At 43.3% G+C, this 24665-nt stretch overlaps 1 protein-coding gene across 1 annotated transcript in view; it reads left to right on the top strand.

Annotated features, from left to right (window-relative positions):
- Positions 1–24665, top strand: part of LOC122802402 (E3 ubiquitin-protein ligase TTC3-like) — a 317715-nt gene that overhangs the window by 176878 nt on the left and 116172 nt on the right. Inside the window, exon 5 of the mRNA XM_044072026.1 lies at positions 17807–17861. Coding sequence (XP_043927961.1) covers positions 17807–17861 — 55 coding nt within the window. The remainder of the gene's footprint in view (positions 1–17806; positions 17862–24665) is intronic.

Here is a 24665-nt window from a genome sequence, read left to right as displayed (position 1 = left end):
TGGTATGCAGAATCAAGGTTTCAAGGAATCATTCTCTGAGAGGCTTTACCAGAGCTCCTGAATGGTTGCCCGACTGCTGCACTGTGAAGGCAGTCAGGGGTTTCGTATTTCTACACCCCAAGGCCTGGGCATTCATCGCCCAAGGCACACAGATGAAAAAGATCTTAAAAGGCTATTCAATCCCTTTACTGTCATACTACTCCACCTTCAAATCAGTTCCCCAGCATTTCACCCTCCCAAAGAAGCACAGTAGCTCTACATATAAAAAAGCTGCTAATGAATTGAGTTATCCAGTCCTGCCAGATGAGTATGGATCCAGAACTTAGTTTATTATGTTCATAGGTTGGTACTAGGCTATTGGCCCTTAACAATTCCTCAGATATTTCTTCCCACAATATTTACTTCTCCAGGCCCCTGTCTAGCAGGGCGACTGACATGATCTCCGGGGTGAATTTCCTATCTCCCATCCAATCATCAAGGTTCCTTTTGAAGAGGGCCAAAGAGGTGCTCTGCTTGATATGTATGGGCAGTCTATTCCAGAATATGGGGAGTCACTGGGTCAGGAACGTATCCCTCTAGCATGTTTTGTTCATTGTGATGACCAGGTTTAGATCCCTGGAACATGTGTCTCTGAGGTATTGGGATTTCTTTAAGTGGAGCATGTCCAACAGCTCAGGGTTTGACATGGCCTTGTATGTTAAGCAGAGATCGCCTCTGAGTAGACGATATGCCACAGAGTATAGCTGGAGTTTTTTTAGACCGTCAGTATATGGCATCTGCTTTAGGATTGTGATTCTTTTAGTGAGGTATTTCTGTGGCCTTTCAAGCTGTTGCAGATGTCTTGTGAGGTACGTACCAAACGGGGCATTATACTCTATAATGGGTCTAATGAGGGATGAGTACAGTGGGACAATGACCTCCTTTTTTCTGGATGAAAAGCCCTTAGTGATGAGGTGTGCCACATAGACTGTTGTGGCAATGTGGTTATCGAAAGTGAGACCACTGTCCACTTGTGTCCGTAAGTCTCTCCTCACACTTTCGATGTTTAGTGTCCTGCCACCTATGTGGTAATTCATGGGTACATGTTTTTTTCCAGAGGGGATAACTATACATTTCTTGGCATTAAGCTTGTGCCCATGGCTCTGGCACCAGGCATCTGTTTCTGTAAGGCCCTTTTGTAGAATATCCACGTCATTTGGGGATTCAATAATGGCTCCCAGTTTGCAGTCATCTGCAAACTTTGTTATCCAGAGTCCCTTAGTGTTGGCCTGTACTTCAGAGTAGTAGATGGCAAACAAGAGTGGTCCTAGGACTGAACCCTGAGGTACTCCACTTGTCTGGAGCTGGATTTGGAGTCTGCTACTTTTACTGTCTGGGTTCAGTCAGTAAGCCAGTTAGCAACCCATCGAGTGATGTAGGGATTTATGCCCAGCTTAGTAAGTTTATCTATGATTCCAGAGTGGGGGATGGTGTCAAAGGCCTTGGCGAGGTCCAGATAAGCTGTGTGGACTGCCTTACCCTCGTCCACAGCTCTGGAAACTGATTAGAAGAAGTCAATCAGATTTAGGAGACAAGATCGGCCCGTCACAAATCCAAACTGGGTGGGGTCTAGTGTTTGAAGGCTGCCAATGTCTTTGTTTATAAATTCCATGATAATGCGTTCCATGCCCTTGCAAATCATGCGTGTCAGACTGATGGGACGGTAGTTCCCGGGATCCAAGGTGGATCCTCCTTGTTATTTATTTAATATTTTATTTATTTTTTGGGTGCCAGAAAAGAATGGGGATCTCAGACTAATTTTGGACCTCGTTCATCTAAATCAGTATGCCAGACAAAGTTCTGGATGGTCATGGTATAGTCTCTTCTCTCATTTTTGGGAGAAAGTTAGTTTGATGTCCTTGATTGACCTTCAGTGTGCGCAATACCACATAAAGATGGACAGGTGCTCCAGGAGGTTTCTCCACTTCCAGCTGGGAGGCAGTCATTTCCAGTTCAGATTCTTGCCCTTTGGTCTCAGCATAGCCCTCCCCCTGGTATTCACCAAGTGTGTGGCAGTGGTTGCAGCTCGTATCAGTCTGCATAGTTTCCAAATATTCCCATACCTAGATGATTGGCTTATCACTGCCCCCACGAGAAATTCAAACATTCAAAGTTGTTCAGATGCTATATTATCTAGTTCAGACTGGAAATAATGGAATGACTATTGCATTTTATTTTCTTTACACTTGCGGTTGGGCTAAAGGGAGTTAAACACACTTTAATGACAAATTGTTGCTTTTTGTTTTGTTTGTTTGATAAAGAACAAAAACATAACATGCTGACATTTTGTAAAAGGTCAGGAGTTTTAAACACTCCATGCAGCAACCTCTGTATAAGGTTATATTGCCCATTAGGTATAAACGGATAAGGTCACTCCCTCATAACATGTGCTGGTACTGTTTTTATGTCCTGTTGATTCTTTTGTCTCTTACTGTTGTGCCCCTTTGCACTTGTACTGTCTATTAACTTTGAATTGAAGGAAAGGAAGAAGACTATTTTATGATGATTTTCACTGTTAAGGTATATAATAATTTTCACCAGGTGCTTCTGCTTAGCTGCCATTGTATTTTTAGGAGAGGTTAACTTTAACATTCCCAAGCCAGTAGTACCTCAGAATGCTTAAACATTTTGCAAAACAAGTTATGAAAATGGGCTGGTAAACCAGTTATAGTAGGTATGTTGTGATTTATTTTTTAAGTAAATGTTTGATTTGTTGCTGAAGTGTGGTTCTCATCATCGTATCTACTAATATGGCTAGTATCACATCGATGCCATTGTTCATTCAAGACTTGATCATAGAGTTGAGTTTGAAGGGTCGTTCTTCTGATTGCTTAAGACCTTAGCTTCGAAGAGGTGAACTTAAATGCCAGCATAGTGGACTGCCCCAGGAGTACTTTCTGAATTAAAAGTTTTCTTTTTAATTGTTGCATCTGTGTGTTTCCTGAATATTTTTCATCTTTAGTTATGATGGATGTTGTGCTGCATTTGATTTAGAATCGCACATGGCTGCTGTGTAGAAATGAAAGTGTAGTTTCTTTTGTTAGGGAGCTACATAACTGCTGTGGAGGTTGAAATCAAATGGTCTGTTTTTGGCAGCTGAAAGCCTTGTTGAGTAGTGCTGTGTAGTTGCATTTTTGTTCTGAATTGCATAGTAATTTAGCTATTTATTACCCATGCAAGTGATCTGTTTTATAATTTTAAGATGTTCTTCGTGTTTCACTGTTGCAGTCATCACATTTGGGTTATCTGCCTGCAGGTAGCCCTCAGCCGGCCTGAATACCAGAGTCTTAGGATTCCTGCGTCGGATGCTGTCTTCTTCCATGACGTCAGGTCGTCAGGAGTATAAAACATGCAGCTGACGCCATTACATCAGTCTTTCTTGCCGTGTGGTGCCCGAAGCACAAGCAGTTCGCAAGTGTCAGTCAGCCAACTCCTGAAATTTTCATTTTCGATTTTCAAATCCGAGGTCATCAAAAAAAGATAAGTACCCCATTGGGATCCTTTTTTCTTGCTCCAACCGATGTCAGTAAAAGCTAACAATTGTCTTACCTGTTGAAAACAAATACCTCATAGAGATTTTCATTTGTACTGGATACCCTGTTTAGGCCCAGACCACGACGTCCCTCGCTGTCCGTTTTGTGCCTTGTTCAACCCCCTAACTATTCGTCGTCGGGCTACCTTTGCAGCAAATTATTTTCATACTCTCTCTCAGTACTCCGAAATGGCTTCGTTAAGCCATCTGACTACCGATTTTCCGAAAAACGTAAGGATAAAGACAGAGACAGACTGCATAAGTCCAAAACCGCCGCCGACGCTTCCGTTAAGCTAGTCAGTCCGCCAGTACTCAGGCGCTTTCACAGCCCGATACCCGCTACTTCAGATTCGCAGGCCTCTACTGAGACCCATTCGGAGTCAGGAATGCCACGAGATACTTCAACTTTGGAACATGAGGATGTCTCTACCTTGGATGAGTCCGGAGCCACTGTGCAGGCATCTGCTTTTGAGGGTGTATTCAGGCTTACAGACTTGCATTTTAAACAGATGCCATCGTCTTCATCCAGGCCTGAAACTCGCACCACTCCTAGAAAACCGACGTCCAAATCGCAGGCTCAGGCCCATATGTCTAAAAACAAATGCTTAGAATGACTGAAAACCTTATTACCTTAATTAAGGGAAGCCAGCCTTCCCCCTCTAAGAGACATAGAACTGATTTTCCTTCTGATTCTTCTGATCAGGAATCTGATATTTCTGTTCCTTCTGTTTACCAGGATTTGCCCTTCTCTACCTGTGAGGTTTCTGATGTAGAGAATTCCATTCCCTCTGCTTCCCCTCCAGAAGATTTTTCTTTTGGTGAAACCTTGCACACTCTTAGGGAGCATTTCTGCTGGGAAAGCCAGGATTTCTCTGACCAAAAAGAAGCTTAGGGAATTCTTACTCCTTCCTTAACACAGGCCTTTAGCTATCCCTCCTGTTCTGGACATTGTAGATGATGCTTTCTTGGAATCTAGCCTTTCCCCAGACACTTTACCTCCAGCTCCCAGAAAACCTGACCGGTATTAGAGTACCTGACTCTCACAAGTTCCTCTTCAAGAATCCTACTGCGGATCCAGAGACCATTTCACAAGGACCAAAAGGCATTACGGCTACTGCTGCCAAAAATCCTACCCCTTCTGATAGGGATTCTAGAGCATTAGACAGGTAGGGTAAGAAGATACACACTTCTGCTACTTTGGCTATTAGGGCTTTAAGTTGTCAGTTTCATATGTTAAAGTATCAGCAGCATATTATGGGACTACGTAAACAGAAAATGATGATTCCTGACTGCGCTGAACACAAAACATTACAGGATTTAATGCATTCTGCAGAACAAGTTGGTAAACATACTTTGCAATGTGGGTTTGATGCTTTAGAAGCATCTTGCAGGGCTGCTGTCACTGGGTCTGTACTTTGAAGGCATGCTTGGCTTAAGGAGCCAAACTTGCCAGATCATGTTAAAGCTAAATTGCTGGATGCTCCCTTAAACCAAAACCGCCTTTTTGGCAACAAAGCAGAAGTCGTCCTCAAAAAAGATGGAAGTAAAAACTAAATCTATGCAAACTGTTAAAGATTTCCTACAAGTACAGCCTGCCAGATTTAGTAAGCATTGGCCTTCAAAAAAATGGTCCTTTCCAGACCTTCTCAGTCCAAACCCAGGAACAGCAGACCACCTAGGTTATGGTCTCAGGCTGCGCACTGGCCTAAGCAGTGGGGGGCTCCCATTTCCAAAACGGGAGTAGTAAGCCACCCCCTACAAAAAAATGGCATAGTGACTTAACCTTAACCCTTCCAAGCCCTGCTCAACTGCCTGCACCCTTAGGAGGAAAGCACGCCCTGCATGCAAAAAACTGGGAACTCATTACCCAGGACAAATGGGTATTGAACATAGTTTCCCAAGGATACAGATTCCACTTCCACACACTACCAACCCCAAACGGTTGGTCAGACCTACCCCCAAATCAGTGGGCGCAGGCCCAACAGCAGGTTCTCTCTCTCTAAGTATCAGGGCTATTCACCCTGTCCCGGCAGAACAAAGGGGACAAGGTTTTTATTCAAGACTTTTCCTGGTACCCAGAAAAGACAGCTCCTGGCGTCCAATCCTGGACCCCTCTATTCTAAACACCTTTTTGGTTATCCCAAAATTCAAAATGCTAACACTTCAACAGCTTCTTCCTATGCTAGGCAAAGATGCCTGGCTGGCAACCTTAAACTTAAAGGCCGCTTACCTGCACATTCCAATAAGGGAATCTTGCAGGAAATACCTACACTTAAGGGCAGGCTCTGTGCACTATCAGTTCTCTGCACTTCCCTTTGGCTTATCTACTGCGCCCAGGGTATTCACAAAGTGTCTAGCTCCAGCCATTGCAATTTTGCAGGCAGAGAAATATTCATATATATCCATACTTGGACGATTGTCTGATTCAGGCAGAAAGCCAGGACTTGCTATTACATCTGGCATTCGTAAAGAAACCTCTAACCTCATATGGGTACACCATAAACTAAAAGAAGTCTCACCTAGTACCCTGCCAACAGATTGTATTCCTAGGAGCAAGCGTGGACACAGCTTCCCAGATGGCTTTCCTCACTCTGGAGAAACAGGTTTGACAATCTACTTCAAACTATTGACCCCAAAACCCCAGCTGTCTGCAAGGAAAATTCTGAAAGCCCTGGGGTTCATGGCATCTTGCATTCTACTAATTCCGTATGCAAGACTGCATATGAGGAAACTACAATGGTATCTAAAAAGCCTATGGTGCCAACAATCTCAGGACCTGGAATCAATGATTCCTATCATTCCTTGTATAAAGACAGAGTTCCTTTGGTGGACAGAGGCCTGCTACCAGAACAAGGGGCTCCCTTTCACTCTACCCCCTGTCACCCAAACCCTAACAGACGCATCAGATTATGCATGGGGGGCTCACTTGGCAGGGCAGTGCATTCAGGGCAAATGGAACCCGAGACATGCACCTGCATATCAGTCAAAAAGAAATGTTAGCTGTACAGAATTCCCTGACTGCCTTCAAAGACCGCAGTCTTCCATGACAACTATTGGTAAAGACAGAACACCACAGTTATGTGATACATAAACAAGTAGGGGGGAACCCACTCATATCCTCTCTGCAGACTAGCCATGGCTCTGTGGAACACAGCCTTAAGCTACCAAGTGCACCTACAAGCTCAATTCTTGCCAGGCAAGCTAAATTCACTGGCAGATGACTTGAGCAGAAATATCATGGGCCCACACGAATGGAAACTAGAACTAAAAATATTCAATCTCTTGAGGAACAAATGGGGGACTCCAGAGGTAGACCTGTTTGCCTCACCTCAGAACTTACCAATTGGACAAATTCTGCATGAGGACTCCCCACAGTCAAGCTTGGGAAAGTGGATGCCCTGTCCTTTACCTGGGAAAGCCTCTCGGTTTATGCCTTACCCCCTCTGCCTCTCCTCTCAAAAGTTCTGCTAAAGATCAAACAGGACAAGCCAAGACAATACTGATTGTACCAGACTGGCCACGCCAGCACTGTTACCTTCTCTTGCGCACTATGACACTGCTGAAACCATGGCACCTGCCTCAGACCCCTTCCCTGCTGTCCCTGCATGGGGGCCAGATTCTGCACCCCCCAGCTTCAAACCCTGAAGTTTGTAGCCTGGCTAATTCCCAGAGCTCTCCAGTAGCATGCCTCAGTAAGCAGGTGCTAGATGTCATTCTGGAGGCTAGGAGGCCTAGTACTAGAAAATCCTATGCTGAAAAGTGGAAAAGATACTGTTCCTGGAGCCAGACTGAGGGGATGGGCACAACTGTGCCCAGCTTACCCCATATTCTTCAGTACTTAACAGAAATGCTCCACAAGGGCCTATCCTTCTCGTTAATTAAGATTCATGCCTCTGCCATTTCAGCACATTACAATACTGAGCCACCCCTCTTCTCTCACCCCCTGCTAAAACAATTCCTTAGAGGGGCCAAAAAGTTAAGACCCCCCAGGGAGAGCCCCACTCCAGCCTGGGACCTAAAGTTTTGTATTGGAAAAGCTCTTTCTTACACCCATTGAGCCAGCTGCAACAGCAGAGTTGAAATTCATTTCTTGGAAAACAACCTTCCTTCTAGCCATCACTTCAGCAAGAAGACCGTCTGAATTACAGGCCCTCATGACAGTGGGAACCCTTCATTATCTTCCATGCAGACATGGTTTCTCTCAGGACCAATCCTTCCTTTATGCTCAATGTGATGTCTAGTGTGGCCTTAAATCAGTCCATTTGTTTGCCTACTTTTTTCCGTAATCCACAAAACAAAGGAAAATCAATACTGCACTCTCTGGACATGCACAGACAACTTAGATTTTATTTGGACAGGACTAAGCCTCTCCGAAAATCTGAACAGCTGCTAGTTGGCTTTGCTGCAGGGGCAGAGGGGAAGGCCATTTCAAAGCAAAGCATTTCCAAATGGATAGCCCATTGCATTCATTTCTGCTACAAGCACCATGGAAAACCTACCCCACAGGAGACAAGATCACATTCCACCAGGGCTGCATCTACCTCTTCAGCCTTTCTCAGGGGAGTCCCTACCAGAGACATCCTAGAAGCTGCTACCTGGAGCTCTATACATACCTTCACCAAGCATTACCACATGCCTATTTTTTCTAAATCTAGAGCCGGTTTTGCCACTGCAATCTTGCAGGGCTTCATTGCTGGCCCAATTTCCTCCTCCCTTCCTTAGCTTTGGGAATAGACCCAAATGTGAGGACTGCAACAGTGAAAACATGAAGAACATGGTACAGTTGTGTTCACTTACCATAAATGTAGATGTTTGAGTGTATTCACTGTTGCAGTCCTGGTTACCCTCCCTCCAGCCCCGACTTCTCTTGGCTCTACCTTCCTTGTTGTATATATTTTAAGTTTCTGGTGTATTTGCTTTTTGTTTGAGGTGTACCATAGCATATAATTGCTTCCCATTATGGGGGGCACCTGACATCTGGGGCAAGAAAAACTGACGTAATGGCATCTGCTGCATGTTTTATACCCCTGACGTCATGGATGAAGAGACAGCATCCGACCTAGGAATCCAAAGACTCTGGTATTCAGGCCGGCTGAGGGCTTACCTGCAGGCAGATAACGCAAATGTGATGACTGCAACAGTGAATACACTCTAACATCTACATTTATGGTAGGTGTACACAACCGTACTTTGCTTATGATTGTTGAAAAACATTTAATCGGTTGCTTTGTCATCTTACCCATTTGACACATCACCCTTGACATCCACATCCCACCCCCACCCCCCAGTAAGGAAACCTCCGTAAAAAACTTCTCCATAGCCATCTCCATGCTACTTAAGTCAGAAGTGACAAACTTCATGGCACCCATGCAGACAGGAGCTGAAAGTTTGACTGCTGAATCTTACACTAAGACACTGTACGAGCACATCCCACTCGTGCATGAATAGTGCCATCCCAAATAGAACCAAGACGCTCCCCTCCAGAAAAAGGAAGCCAATCTGGTGGTCCCCTGCCATAAACAAACTACACAACAGAAGGAAGAAACTGCTGTAGAAAAGAGGAAAATCCCAGGATGCAAAAAACTCCCTTACCAGCCTCAGTAAGAAGCTAAGATCCCTCATAAAATCCTCCAAAGCGTGTTACGAAAATAAAATTGCCAAAGATTCGAAAGACAACCACAAGGCATTCTATAGTTATGTCAAGAATCTAAATGGCAATGCTCAGAGATGCTCTGGGCTACAACAGAATGGCATTAAATATACTGATGCCAAGGATATTGCCAATATCCTGGCAGATCGATTTAGTGCCAACTTCATCCCCTTCTCACCTCCCAGAGCCCATCTCACTTCCTAAAGAGCCCATCTCAATACCAAAAGATTGCCAAATTCCGGTAATCATGGCCACACAGGTAGAAACTGCACTCTCCAAAGCTAAGAATACAGCATTCATGGGCCAGATGACATCCCTGTCTGTGTACTACATGAACTACAAATTGAATTGGCACGTCACCTAAGTGTCATGTTTAATCATAGCCTCACCTCAGGCTTCTTGCCCACTGAGGTGGCGCACAGCTGCAGTTATCCCACTCCACAAGGGGGGAATCCACCTTGGATTCCAGGAACTACCGTCCTATCAGTCTGACCTGCAAGGGCATGGAAAGCATTATCATGGAGCTTATAAACTAAGAAACTGGCAACCTTCAAACACTGGACCTCCACCCAGTTTGGGTTCGTGAGGGCCCATCTTGTCTCCTGAATCTGATTGACTTCTTCTAATCGTCTCCAGAGCTGTGGACGAGGGTAAGGCAAGTCCACACAGCCTATCTGGACTTCACCAAGGCCTTCGACACCATCCCGCACTCTGGAGTCATAGATGGCATAAATCCTTACGTCACTCGGGTTGCCCACTGGCGTACTGACAGAACCCAGACTGTAAAAGTAGCCGACTCCAAATCCAGCTCCAGACAAGTGGGAGTACTTTGGGGATCAGTCCTGGGACTGCTCTTGTTTGGTATCTACGTCTCTGAAATATAGGCCAACATTAAATGACTGTGAATAAAGTTTGCAGATGACTGCAAACTGGGAGCCATAATTGAATCCCCAAATGATGTGGATATTCTACAAAAGGGCCTTACAGAAACAGATGCTTGGTGCAGAGCCATGGGCTCAAGCTTAATGCCAAGAAATGTAAAGATGTTCATTGTGCATACAGCTGCAGTAATCACAGATGGGTTCTCTGCCATCAGGCGGGTCCTCGGTCGGTCGAATTCCAAAGTCTAGGTCCGGCGTCGGTTGCTGTCGCTTTCTTTCCTGACGTCAGTGAGGCAGGGCTATATAAGACACAGCCGACGCCATTTTCTTCAGTCTTTTTTGCCGCGCGGTGCCCAAAGCAGAAGCAGTTAGCAAGTGCTGGTCGGCCAGCTCCTGAATTTATGAAAAATTGGAAACCGAAGTCTTCATTAAAGCTAAGTACCCCGTTGGGGAAACTTTTCTTGCCTCAGACCGATGTCAGAAAAAGTTAACAATTGTATTTCTCGTGGGAAGCAAATACCGCATAAGGATTTCCATTCCCTCTGCATACCTTCTTTAGGCCCAGACCACGACGTCTCGGGCTGTCGCTTTTTGCGCTACTTTCAATAAACGCACTATTAAGCGTCGGGCGGAGTTTGCCCAACACTTTTTTGGTAAAGCTTTTGATTATAAAATGTCGTCGGAGACTCAGACTGCCGTTTTGTCCAAAAAATGCAAGGACAAGGACACCGTCAAGGTCCCCACCGACACCACGCCAAAACCGGCTACACGTGGTCCGGTTCTCAGCGAGACGCCTATGCAGTCCCTGACTACAGACGACACGTCTTTGGCGGTGTCTTCTGTAACCGAGACCGCAGGTACCTCGGCCCATACCCAGACTACAACCACCAAAGCCACTGTGAGCATTGAGCCTCCTAATGTGGACAGGTCCACTTCCACCCATGGTGTCTTTAGACCCTCATCTTCCTTTTCCATTAAGGCCTTTACTAAGTCCAAATCAGCCAGGCATCCCAAGAGGCCTGTTGCACAGGGCCCATCTCCAGGCCCCATGCCTAAAAAGCAGATGCTTAAAATGGCTGAGGATTTAATTACTCTTATCAGGGGTTCCCAACCCCCTCCCGACAAGAGACCCAGAGTGGAGGAAGATTCTCCCTCTTCTGATCAGGGCTCCATTTTTTCAGAACATTCTGATGTAGAGGAACACTCTTACTCCCCTTTTGAAGATTCTGACGCAGAGCAGTCCATTCCTTCTGTATCTCCTGAGGATTTTTCTTTTGGGGAAACCTTGCACACCTTGAGGGAACACTTCCATTGGGAATGCCAAGACTTTTCTGATTCCAAGAAAAGACTTAGGGAATTTCTTTTGTTACCTCAACACAGACCTCTGGCGATATCTCCTGTCTTGGACATACTTGATGATGTTTATTCGGAGGCTTGCCTTAATCCGGATTCCCTGCCTCCTGCCCCAGTGAAGCCTGATAGGTACTACAGAGTTCCTAACTCTCACCAGTTTCTTTACAAAAGCCATAATGCTGACCCTGAAACCATTTCTCAAGACCCCAAGGGAATGAAGGCCTCTACTGCTAAGAATCCACTACCTTCCAAAAGAGAGTCAAGATCCTTAGAAAGGTGGGGAAAAAAGGTATATACCTTGGCCACCCTAGCCATGAGGGCCTTAAATTGTCAGTTTCATGTGCTTAAATATCAGCAGTTTCTGTTATCACAATTAAGAAATAAAATGTCTCAACCTGAACAACGAGATTTGAAGGAGTTGCAGGATATGATGCATAGTGCAGAACAAGTGGGTAAACGCACCTTACAATGTGGCTATGATGTCCTAGAGGCCTCAAGTAGAGCTGCTGTTACAGGATCAGTCATTCGTAGACATGCATGGCTTAGGGAACAAATCTTGTCTTATGTGAAAGCTAAACTACTAGATGCTCCTTTACAAAAGGATGTGCTATTTGGTACTAATGTTGAGGAGATACTACGGAAAATGGAAGAAAAAGCCAAATCTATGCAAACTGTCAAAGCTTTTCTACAGGTTCAACCACCACATTTCAGCAGAAATTGGCCTTCTAAAAACTGGTCCTTTCCAGCCACGGACAAGCCCCAAAGAGGTAGATACAGGTGCACAAGGGGCAGAGGACAATCACAAGGATCATATAGAGGCAGGCAATGGCAAACTCCAGCACCAAGAGGGGGCGAAGACAGTGCACAACAATACAGGAAACAAACCCAATGACTTCCTCCTTTTCATGCCAAGCAAGTCTCAGCTGGCAGCACCCTTGGGAGGAAAGCTGGCATTATTTACAAGAAATTGGCATATTGTCACAACAGACAAATGGATCCTGGACGTTATAAACAGAGGCTACAGATTTCATTTTCACACTCTCCCAAAAATGAGAGGCATGCCAAACCTGCCACACAATCAAAGAGCAGAGGCACAACTACAAATTTCAAAGCTCATAGACATGAAAGCTATTCAAGAGGTACCTACTCACGAACAAGGTCAAGGTTTTTAATCCAGGCTATTTCTGGTACTAAGGAAAGGAACCGACTGGAGACCCATTTTGGACTTATCCATCCTAAACGCATTCTTACTCGTGCCAAAATTCAAGATGCTCACATTACAGCAGCTTCTTCCCATGCTGGGCAAGGAGTTTTGGCTGGTAACATTGGACCTCAAGGAGGCATACCTGCATGTCCCAATCAGACAAAGCTGCAGAAGATACCTCAGATTTCTTGCAGGTTCAATCCACTATCAATACAAATTTACCCTTATTTGGATGACTGCCTGATCCAAGCGGACAGCAAGCACATACATCTGGAACATCTGGCTTATGCAGCACGGTTACTGAATTCTCTGGGATACACAATCAACAAAGAGAAATCCAGGCTAACACCATCTCAGAAAATAACTTTCCTGGGTGTCAACTTGGACACAAACACCCAGATGGCCTATCTTACGCCAGAAAAACAGGGGCAACTAACTCAGTACTTCAAAGTACTAGCAAATTGTACCAGGCTTACTGCAAGGAAAATCCTGCAGGCTCTGGGCTTCATGGCATCTTGCATTCTTTTAATCCCTTGTGCAAAGTTGCATATGAGGAAACTTCAATGGTACCTAAAAAACCTATGGTCTCAACACAGCCACAGTTTGGAAACAATAATACCAATAATTCCATGTTTGCAAAAGGAATTTCTATGGTGGGCCCAAGCATGTCAAACAAACACAGGTCTCCCATTCTGCAAGCCTCAAGCAAATCAAGTCATCACAACAGACGCCTCAGATTACGCCTGGGGGGCGCACATGACAGACAGGTGCATTCAGGGCAAATGGTCCCAAAAGGAAAAGCACCTTCACATCAATCAAAAAGAAATGCTAGCAGTGATAAATGCAATTACAGCTTTCAAGGACCTCCTGCATCCAGGACAATTATTGATAAGAACACACAACACCACAGTAATGTGGTACATAAACAAACAAGGAGGAACACATTCATACCCCCTGTGCAGACTAGCCATGACACTTTGGAACTTGGCTCTGGAATGGCAAATCGAACTTCAAGCACAGTACTTGCCAGGTTTGGAGAACACCCTGGCAGACAATCTAAGCAGAAATATGACAGATCCACACGAATGGAAGTTGCATCCTCAAGTGTTTACAAAGATAATCCAAGCGTGGGGGAGGCCAGACATAGATCTCTTTGCCTCCCACAGGAATCATCAATTGGAAAAGTTTTGTTCAAGGACCTTTCATCCAAAGGCCTGGAGAGTGGACGCCCTTTCATTCAGTTGGACAGCATGGACAGTTTACGCTTTCCCACCACTGCCTCTTCTGCCCAAGGTGCTCTTGAAAGCAAGAGCAGACAGACCGAAGATGATACTGATTGCTCCAGACTGGCCAAGACAACACTGGTACCCGCTCCTGAGGAGCCTAACACATACTCCTCCCTGGCCCCTACCTCTAATGCCTCTTCTGCTGACTCAGCACAGCTACAAAACTCTTCACAGTCAGCTGAAAACACTCAGTCTTGCTGTATGGAAAATTCCTTAACACCACAACAGACCCTACTCCCCAAAGAGGTGCAGGATGTCATTTTAGAGGCCAGAAGGCCATCTACTAGAAAGGCTTACTCCGCAAAATTGAAACGGTTTTGCTCTTGGAATGAGAAAAAAGGCCAGGACCCTAGAAAACTGAATTTGCCTCAAGTATTGCAGTATCTAGCTGAGCTGCTGAACAGTGGACTTTCATTTTCCTCCATAAAAATCCATGCCTCCACCATTTCTGCAGAATTCAACATGGATCCACCCTTATTCTCTCACCCACTCCTAAGACAGTTCCTCAGAGGGGCTAAGAATATAAGACCACCAAGGAAACAACCAGTGCCAGCCTGGGATCTTAATTACATTCTAGAAAAAATTAACATTGCCTCCCTTTGAACCAGCTGCCTCAACATATTTGCAATATTTGTCCTGGAAAACAGCTTTCCTTCTGGCCATTACCTCAGCTCGTAGGGTTTCGGAACTACAAGCCCTCATGGCTGTGCAGCCTTTTCTCATCTTCCATCAGGACAGGGTTTCCCTTCGAACCAACCCGTCATTTATGCCTAAAGTGGTATCCAGGGTAGCTTTAAATCAAGCCATACACTTACCTACCTTTTACCCCAATCCTCAAAACAAAGGGGAAAGGCTGCTATACTCCTTAGACATCCATAGACAGCTATGTTATTATTTGGACAGAACAAAGCCTTTCAGGAAATCAGAACAACTTTTTGTGTCCTATGCTGTAGGAGCTCAAGGGAAGCCAGTTACCAAACAGACAATTTCAAAATGGATAGGCCACTGCATACGGTTTTGTTACTCCTATCATGGAAAATCTGTCCCTACAGGCATCAGATCCCACTCCACCAGGGCCACAGCTACCTCTGCAGCCTTCCTCAGAGGAGTTCCTACCAAAGATATTTTAGAGGCAGCCACTTGGAGTTTTGTGCATACCTTCACAAAACACTGCCACCTGCCTTTATATTCCAAAACTAGAGCAGGCTTTGCCACTGCTGTGTTGCAGGGCATTCTGGCTCATCCCAGTTCCATCTAGTGCCTACCACCCTGTGCATAGCTTTGGGATTCTACCCATCTGTGATTACTGCAGCTGTATGCACGATGAACATAGTACAGTTTTGTACCTACCATAAATGTAGATGTTCGAGTGCTAATACAGCTGCAGTACAGTTTTCCCTCCCTCCTTCCCCTCTTGGTAAAGGCCTAGGGCCTAACCCCTCTTCATACAACCTGATTGGGTTATCCTTCTGTGGTATATTTGCTTGCAACTACTGATTTTTGATTATATTGCATTGCATGTATATAAATATAATTTATGTATTGCCTTCCTGCTGGGGGCACCTGACATCTGGGGCAAGAAAGACTGAAGAAAATGGCGTCGGCTGTGTCTTATATACCCCTGCCTCACTGACGTCAGGAAAGAAAGCGACAGCAACTGACGCTGGACCTAGACTTTGGAGTTTGGCCGACCGAGGACCCGCCTGACGGCAGAGAACCCATCTGTGATTACTGCAGCTGTATTAGCACTCTAACATCTACATTTATGGTAGGTACAAAACTGTACTTTATCCCCTTTGAGAAAAAACATGTACCCATGAATTACCACTTAGGTGGCAGTACACTAAACACAGAGTGTGATGAGAGACTTAGGGACACACGTGGACAGTGGTCTCACCTTCGATAACTACATTGCCACAACAGTTAGGAAATCCTTCTATGTGACACACCTCATCACTAAGGGCTTTTCATCCAGAAAAAAGGAGGTAATTGTCACACTACTCATCCCTCATTAGACCCATTATCGAGTACAGCACCCTGTTTGGTTATGTACCTCACAAGACATCTGCAACAGCTGGAAAGGGAGCATAAATACCTCCTTAAAAGAATCACAGGCCTAAAGCAGATGCCCTATGCAGACAGTCTAAAAAAAAAAAAAAACTCCAGCTGTACTCTGTGGCATATCATCTACTCCGAGGAGATCTCTGCTTAACATACAAGGCCTTGTCAAACCCTACACTATTGGACATGCTCCACTTAAAGAAATCCCAATCCCTCAGAGCCACACACTCCAGGGATCTAAACCTGGTCATTACAATGAGCAAAACATGCTGGAGGGGTAGGTTCCTTATCCAGAGACTCCCCATACTCTGGAATACACTGCCCATACATGTCAAGCAGAGTGCCTCCTTGTCCCTTCTCAAAAGGAACCTTGATGATTGGATGGGAGATGGGAAATTCACCCCGGGGATCACGTCAGTCGCCCTGCTAGACAGGGGTCCAGGGAAGTAAATATTGTGGGAAGAAATATCAGGGGGATTGTTTGGCTAGGCTTGTATCAGCCCTATGGCTGATAGCCTTGTACCAACCTATGAACTTGTAGCCCAATTGCAATATTGGACTCTGGCCTCAACAGGCTTCTTTGTATGTCTAGATATAGCAGATTTCTGCTTTTGTTGTCATGCTAGCAAATTCAGCACCAAAGTGAAGTCCACTGAAAGTGAGATTTGGAGAAGATTATCTTATTGTTTTTTCATAACCTGAAGAGTCGCATTTCTTTGACTTAGTCAAATTTTTTTAATAAACATTTTTCTTATATCACATTAAAACATTGACACAGGTACAGTGCAAACATTCCGATAATGAAAGGGCTGAAAAAATACTGGAAACATGAGCTACAAAGCATCATAGAAAGTGAAGTCTACATCACCTGGGATCACCCATTACCAACAGTTCAAAAGATAGATGCTAGAAAACCAGATATAGTGGTCCAAGAAAAGAGGACAAGAGTAGCATTGCTCATTGAAATCGCCACACCCAGTGACTACAGTGTCTTGCATACAGGGAGAGAGAGTCATAAAATATCAGGATTTGTAGGTAGAAATGAGAGTACTGTGAATGGAAGATACCCAGAGAGTTCCAATAGTAGTAGGAGCAACGGGTCTTATAAAAAAGAATCTATAATCATATTTTGATATGCTACCAATCCATGTAACCCCGTATGAATTGCAGAAGGCGCCATTACTGGGCACATTGCAGGTGCTGCGAAGAACACTTTTTTGGCTGACATCAAAGATTGAAACAGTACTAAATTTCATGAACTTTAATCGTACTTTGACTTAGGAATGGGGTCCATTCCTATCATGGTATTAGAAACACAAAAGATATGGAGAAATTAAAAAGTACAGAGTCATATTAATATAAAAGAAAAAACGTAGTATTTTTTTCAGGCATTATACGTTTCCTTTTTGACAGTTATTCATTCCATTACATAAATTAATTTCCTTCCTTCCATTAAACGTCTCCTAAGCATTACTCTTCTTGTATTGTTCCCACAAATTCCATTTACCTTCTGTGTAATTTGCTCTTTCCTTTTTCTAAGGATCCCAGCTCCACTTCTTTTTTTTATGTACAATACTCAGGTATTCAACTACAATTGGTCTAGTTTTTGATTTCCATTTTCTAATAATTACTGTTGGATTTTGTTATCTATATTTGCACATTTCATTAATGTATTGCCTGCCTTTATTTAGTTCCCTGTTTGGGGGCATTGCAGTGCTAGGGAAGGCTTAAATTTGCTGTAGGAAAATTAACAGATAATGCTTGACAGTATAATAGATTATTCTACTTTCTTTTCAACAGGAGAGCACTTGGTGATGGAAAACGAGCAATTGTTTTAAAACCTCATTGGTCGAAGGTTAGTAATGCCTTTTCTGTTTGAGGAACTTCTGTTTGCTGCTTTTTTTTTTAGTTTTGTTAGAGTTTGGGAGGTAGCTATTTTGGTTTTAATAAGTAAGTCCAGAAAAAAATGCTAGATTTTGAAAGGCCAAAAAAGATGTCTACTTGGGCTTTTAACCTACAGAAGCACCCATTTAATATAGGTGACTGACTTCTTGATAGGAATAAGGAACTAGTGGGCTAGCACATTCTTCGTGAAGGTTTTTGTTTTCTAGATGGTTACATAATTCTTTGCACTCTGAAGAGTATGTTTTTGCATTGAAATGATAGTAATTACCCATTTTAGTGCAAATGTATAGTTTCTAACGTGTCTCCTTATTTCATCTTGATATTAATCTGTGTATGCTGTGATTTGAGGAAGCCCTTTAACATGTCATTAGTTTCAGAGTTGCTTCTAAGAAAGACAGTTGTATCTTGTAGGTATTCTTGTCAAGCATGCAGAATTAACATTTTTTTTGATAAACATACTTTTGATAACTGTTTTCATATTCTGCCACTGAATGCCCCAAGAAGTATAATTAATAAAAAGTGATGTGTCACTAAGCACATTATAGATGACACATATCTCTTCTCAGTTGTACTGTAGAAAATCAGCTGACACAGTACCTGAGTGGGTGGTTATATAAGACAGCATCTCAACAAGAGAAAATTCATCTGACTTCAGAAGCATTTTGCAGTTTGTAAATGTTGGCTTTTACTTTGTAGCCATTTTGTTTCTCTCTTCCTCTGGTTCTTAGAGACACTTCTCTAGTTGCAAGTCATAGTATTTTGTCATGTGCTTAACACCTGCTGTTCCTTTTTTTTGTTTTTTTCCTTGACATTATTATGATTTAGAGCCTTAAATTAATTTTGAAAAATCCCCTGCTTTTGATTGTAAGGAATTCAGAGATTCTGAGTTTCTGCAGCTACTTAGACCACTCGCTAGCATCCAGACTGGCACTATGCGCATTGCGTGGGTGTAAGGAGCGTGGTATTAAGGCACTGACAAAAGTACCAGTGTTAAAACCCAGCCATCTGGAGACTGAGGAGAGAAGATAGAGAATAACTTAACTTCAGTCGAGATGACTGTTGTGGATGGTGCACAGTGTTGTGATTGGCAGGAGAGTCACTTGCATTATCTCGTATTATTACTAGAGCATTTGTTGAAGGCAAAAGAGTGGAAAGCTAAATGGTTGCTTTCTCTTGAACTGGCCTTGTAGGCTTTAGGTACTGCAAACTGAAGCTCATCTTCTGATGAGAGAGACCTTAGAAAAGTGGGGAAAATGTCAAAGGCAAGAAACAAACCAAATGTTAAAACTGGCAGGAAGGGTCCCAAGGAACGCCAAACACACAAATGTTGAGTAAAAGCAAACTTAATGCCAAATAAATCCAATAGATCCAATAAAATCGATGTATAAATCCCGTAAAATCGATGTGAGCGCTTTTGTTAAAACAATGTTAACTTCATCAGACCTTAGAAAAGTGTATGTTCAAGCAGCCACCTTGAGGATGAGGTCTGGGGTGTGTGTCCACATATCTCAATATCTGGCAACAAAAGAATCCACACTTCTGACTTGCTTCTACAGAACAGTCAATGAGTCCACTCAATGAGGCACAGTTGTAGCATTTGGGGACTGAGGACTCATCTTCTGCTGTCCAGCAGTATTTGTCAAGCCAGATTTGAGGAGTGCCTGTTGATCTTTTGCACAAACAGGACCTAGAGCACAGACCCAGATGCTAGATGTACATCAGCTTTTAGATGTCAGGTAGAACATGTCCTCAAGGATAGCATGGCTTGATGCCTGATCTAATTTTACGTTAGACTCCTGTGCGTTTTGGATGAGCTTGGGCTTTCTGATAACCAAGTTCTGTGAGGGTGAGGTTCTCTTTTTGTGTGGCTTGGAAGTGAGTCTGTTAGGACCCAGATGCCCTTATTTAAGAGATACACATGCAGAATTACATTATGTCCTCCAATTCAAATGTTGCAGTATTCAATGGTGTGGAATTTTCCGCCTCAGGCGATCTGACATCGGCTCCTATACAAAAGCTTTTGCCTAGCTGCTGTAGGTGCATGGGACGTCACACACAAGGCCATAAACTAGGGACCTTAAATGTGACGTCTGCACGCACAGACATCAGAACATTTCAGCCGCAGACCACGTCACTTCGATCTTTCAGCTCCTACTAACAATTACTTCGAAAAGATAAGTACCCCGCTGGGCTTTTTTGTTTACCATTAACATTGCTTGTGCTTGGTTTGCTGTAGTTTCTTTGCCGATGTCCGCTAAAAAAGGCAAATGTAATTGCGGCTGTCTGATACCGCACAAAGATACCCACGATAGGTGAGTGTTTTGTCTAGGTAGGGAACACTACCATACGTTGTGTTCCATTTGTCAGTCTTTCATGCCCAAGATGCTTCCCAGTCATTTGGCCGCATTAAATCTATATCTCGACAACCAGCGCCTTAAACGCCTAGCCCTTAGGATGGCCCCAGAGTCGGTCGACCAACCCGAGCCACCCAGGAAGAAGGCCAAGGTTTACAGGCCTATTCCTACTGCCACTCCACTGTCGGGCGTCCCTCCAGCTTCCGATATATGGACCAAGGAATCCCCAATTTCTCAGTCAGCTTCGATGTTTCCAGTTGTGGAAGCAATTTATGCAGCCACGGAAAGCACATCTGCCGAGACACTTCAGCCATTGGCCACAGCTGACGTCGAGGGGGGAGCCTTTTGCTGGACGACCGACCAAGTCGTCTCCTACTGTAGGCCATGTTTCATTCCCTAGGCTGTCCTTGAAGCTGACGCCATCCAAAAAAAGACAGAAGACATAACATATTACTCCATCTGAAGCACAGCCAGACTGAGTCTTTTACAAACTCTCATGCAGGCCTTCATGGCCGTTAGGCCCACAGGCCCTGCTCCTGCCACCATACTTGTGCTCAGCCCTCGCTCAGCCTCTGCTACTTCTCCCCATCATCCAGTTACTCAAGAGGGAGAACAGCTGTATCATTATGATTCCTCCTCGGAGGAATCAGTCTCTTATGTTTCTCAAATTGCTTCCCCTGTTGACTACTATTCCCAAGATGAAGATTCCATTGAAGGGGACTCCCCACCTGAAGATTTAACTTTTGGGGAAACTATAACTAAAATGGAGTACTATTAACTAAAAGGGGAGTACTTCAAGTGGGGCATTACCATGATGTCTGACACCCAGAAGAGATATTTTGAACTTCTGCAACTTGTCTCCCTCTCCTTCAGCTAATACCACCTGTGCTCCCAGCCTATCTGGATGCATTCAACTCTGTCTGTAAGAAACCAGACTCAGCCCCAAAATGACCAGACGGGTTTTATAAGGTGGAAACACAAACAAGGCAAGAAACTAAGTAAATCCAAAAACAGGTTCGAAAAACCAGCAACACAGTCCGAGAAGAGTCAAATAACACTATTTATTCCACTGTTTAAAGCGCTTTTCGTCATCCTGATAGCAAACTTTTTCAGAAACAGTTACAGCAATAAAAAACCGTCCTTATAAGTAAGACAGGTGATCAGCATTCACCAATTGCATCACTTTGTTCTATTTAAGCAAACACACTTTAAAATTAAAGTGACAACTGCTGATAACCAGTAATAAAACAACATTAAAGTATATAAACACATTAAAGTATGTAAACATGTCTACGACAGTGACCACAATACACAAAGGTAAAAACATTAAAAGTTATTTTGTATAACTCAACCATTGACAGAAATAATATATGTTTTTAACAAAATGTGACTCATCTCTGCAAGCTCTTTAGTTTGAGAATGCTACTAATTGAGCATGAGTCATTCATCCCAGGAAAATTGTAAGCATTCAGCTTCACTAGCCAGGCTAATTCAAGTTCTTCAAGTTTGAGTGGTCTAGGGCCACCCCTACTGTCATACTTGGCTTGATCAATGGTAATAAATTTAAAAGCATGTTCTTTATTAGAAATAGTGTGCTTAGCTAGTGCATTCTCCAGTTTACATTTATTCATAGCATATTGGTGTTCATAAATTCTGTCACAGAGCCTCCGCTCCGTCTTTCCTATATAGAAAGCAGGACAGAATGTACACCTAGCCAAGTAAACTACAAAAGACGAATTACAGTTGAATCTGCCTTTCAATTTATAAGTTGTATCGTTAACCTTAAACGAATTAGTGACTTCTACAAGTTTACAATAGTTGCAATTTTGACATTTATCCAGCCCAGTATTTCGTACTACTGGGGTGTATTGCTGTTCTAAGAGAGTTTTAAGGTTCTTCCCTCTTCTAAATGTTACTTTAGGGGTCTCACCTACTTTAATGTAAATGTTAGGGTACATCTTAAACAGGTTCCAATTTTTCTGTAACATGTCCAAACATGAGTAACTATGTGAACTGAATGTAGTGATGAAGGACAATGTGACATTCTTGTCCTCACTAACCAATGCTCTACTAGTGGTGTCTGAATATTCTTCCACTACATTGTGCGTACTAGATGGTGTCAGTAGGGGTTTAGCACTAAGTAAAGGAATGTATTCCCTATCCACTCTTAGTTGTAACCTCTTAGGGCATCCAAGAGGGGCTGTGGGTATCCACAGTGCAAAAACATGCTTTTTAAAACAGCACATTCATCAGAAAAGTCTTCGTCCAAACTGGTCATTCTAGAGGCCCTCACTAACTGGCCCTTAATGACTGACCTGTTTTGGTGAAAGGGATGGCTACTGGTGAAATGGAGAAACGTATTGGATTACGTGTTTTTTCTAAATATCCTTGCTACATAACTATTAATAGTGTAATTTTTCACTAGGCAAATATCTAGGTATGCTGTAGTATCAGTGTTAAATGTAGAAGTGAATTGTAGGAAATGCGTATTGCTGTTGAAATATTCCATCACATACTATCTCGCTCATCTCCATTGATGAGGATGAAGATGTCGTCCAGGTATCTCGTATAGAAAACAAAGGAGTCACAACATGTATTGTTAAATACATATTCCGATTCCCAGTAAGCCATGACCAGATTTGTGACTCTAGCTCCGCAGGGTGACCCCATTGCTACCCCTACTTTTTGCAGAAAAACTGGTCTTGGAACATAAAATAATTGTTAGAGAGTACCAAATCAATAAGTTCCATGACCAAACTAGTTTCCGCGGCTGTAGCGTTGTTTCTTTAACATAAGTGCTACCCATTCTATGCCTACCTCGTGGGGGATACAAGTGTAGAGGTCTCTCACATCAATAGTGAGAAAATTAAAGTTTACGTTGAAATCTAAGGCCTCGAGCTTTTTCAAGAATGACTATGAATCTTTACATATTTGGGTCTCATGGCATAAGAACTTTTGTAAAATGGCATCTACCACTTTAGCACACGAGTATGTTGGTGAACCTCTGCTATCCACTAGTGGTCTCAAAGGAGGATTCTCAATACGCTTATGGATGGTGGGGATGACAAATATACACGGATATCTAGGGTACAAAGTTGTCAGGTAATTATAGATCTTCTGGTCAATTCTACCTTCAATAAATAAGTCTTCTATACAGTTATTGATTGAACTATAAGCCTTATTTACCTCTGAACGTGAACTAGTGGTGTATGCATCGGTATTCAGCAATGCATTCATACGTTGCTGATAGTCTAAATTATTAAATACAACCAGCCCTCCACCTTTGTCAGGTTTACAAAAACGCAGTCCTTGTGACTTAATGAATTGTAAATATTCGCGTTCATCCCTATTAGTGTTAACAGCTCTATGTTTAAACCCGACCTTTATGGCATGCCTAATATCAAATTCACAAAGCTTCTCAAGTCCAATACAGGGTGTAATGGGGGATTATACGTACTAGGAATGTAGAAATTGTCAGGGTTACCAGTATTCAATACGTCACCCATAATTAAGTTAAAATTCAACTTCTTAGTGTATGTTTTAATGTCCACAATAGTGTCTACTATATTCAGTGCTTGAGAAGGAACAAAGGTCAAACCTTTAGACAAAAAGTCAACAATGTCCGTGCTAAACTCTATAGCAGTGAAATTATAGTGCTTAAAGTCCCCTGATTTATTCAAGATAATCTCCGGATGTTGTTTACCAATTTGGTTGACAGTAATTGTATGGCAGTCATAATGAGAAGCCTGGTTGTCATGCTGTATAGTTTCCTGATGGCAGCCAGGAGCAACATCATTTGAAAGAGGTAGAAAAGGTGGTAAATCAGACTGGTCACGGGCAATTAGGTCTTGTTTTTGTTGAATTTCTGCTTGCCTTTGGATTGAGTCTGTTGATAGTTCCTCTGTTTGGACCTGGCCCCTGAATAGGGGCCCTGCTGAAAATTCTCCTGCTGGTGAGAATTGTTTTGGCCAGGATGGCCACTCCGAAGTCTCTCACACCTAGGGACCCCCCTGGATTAAACTGGGTCGTTCAAGATACTAGTGGAGCTGTGATTAACATGTAGATTAGGACTGATCCTATTGTCACTACAGTTAACATCATTCACGTTGTTATCATTCTCATTAGCAGTGGCATTAGAATTAATGCCAGGATTATGAGATTGGCCTCGAAGAGCGTTACCTTTTCTCCAGACTTGAGCCTCGAAGAGCGTTATCTTTTCTCCAGACTTGAGCCGGTGAAGGATCCGGGTATGCAGTACCTAAATGGTATGCTGTACAGTCCCTTTCCAGTTTTTTGAACTTATTAGACTTTAATTTAAGCATGTACTGGTTGATACTGGTGAAGACCCGACCATACTCATACTTGTATCTCACAAACTCCAAATCTGATTGTGTACTTTT

Source organism: Protopterus annectens, chromosome 5.part0 (genome assembly GCF_019279795.1).
Source record: "Protopterus annectens isolate FY-2018-M chromosome 5.part0, PAN1.0, whole genome shotgun sequence".
In the NCBI taxonomy this organism is placed as follows: Eukaryota; Metazoa; Chordata; order Ceratodontiformes; family Protopteridae; genus Protopterus; species Protopterus annectens.
Note: the sequence above shows the minus strand (reverse complement) of the source record. Positions and strands in the feature narration are given on the sequence as shown.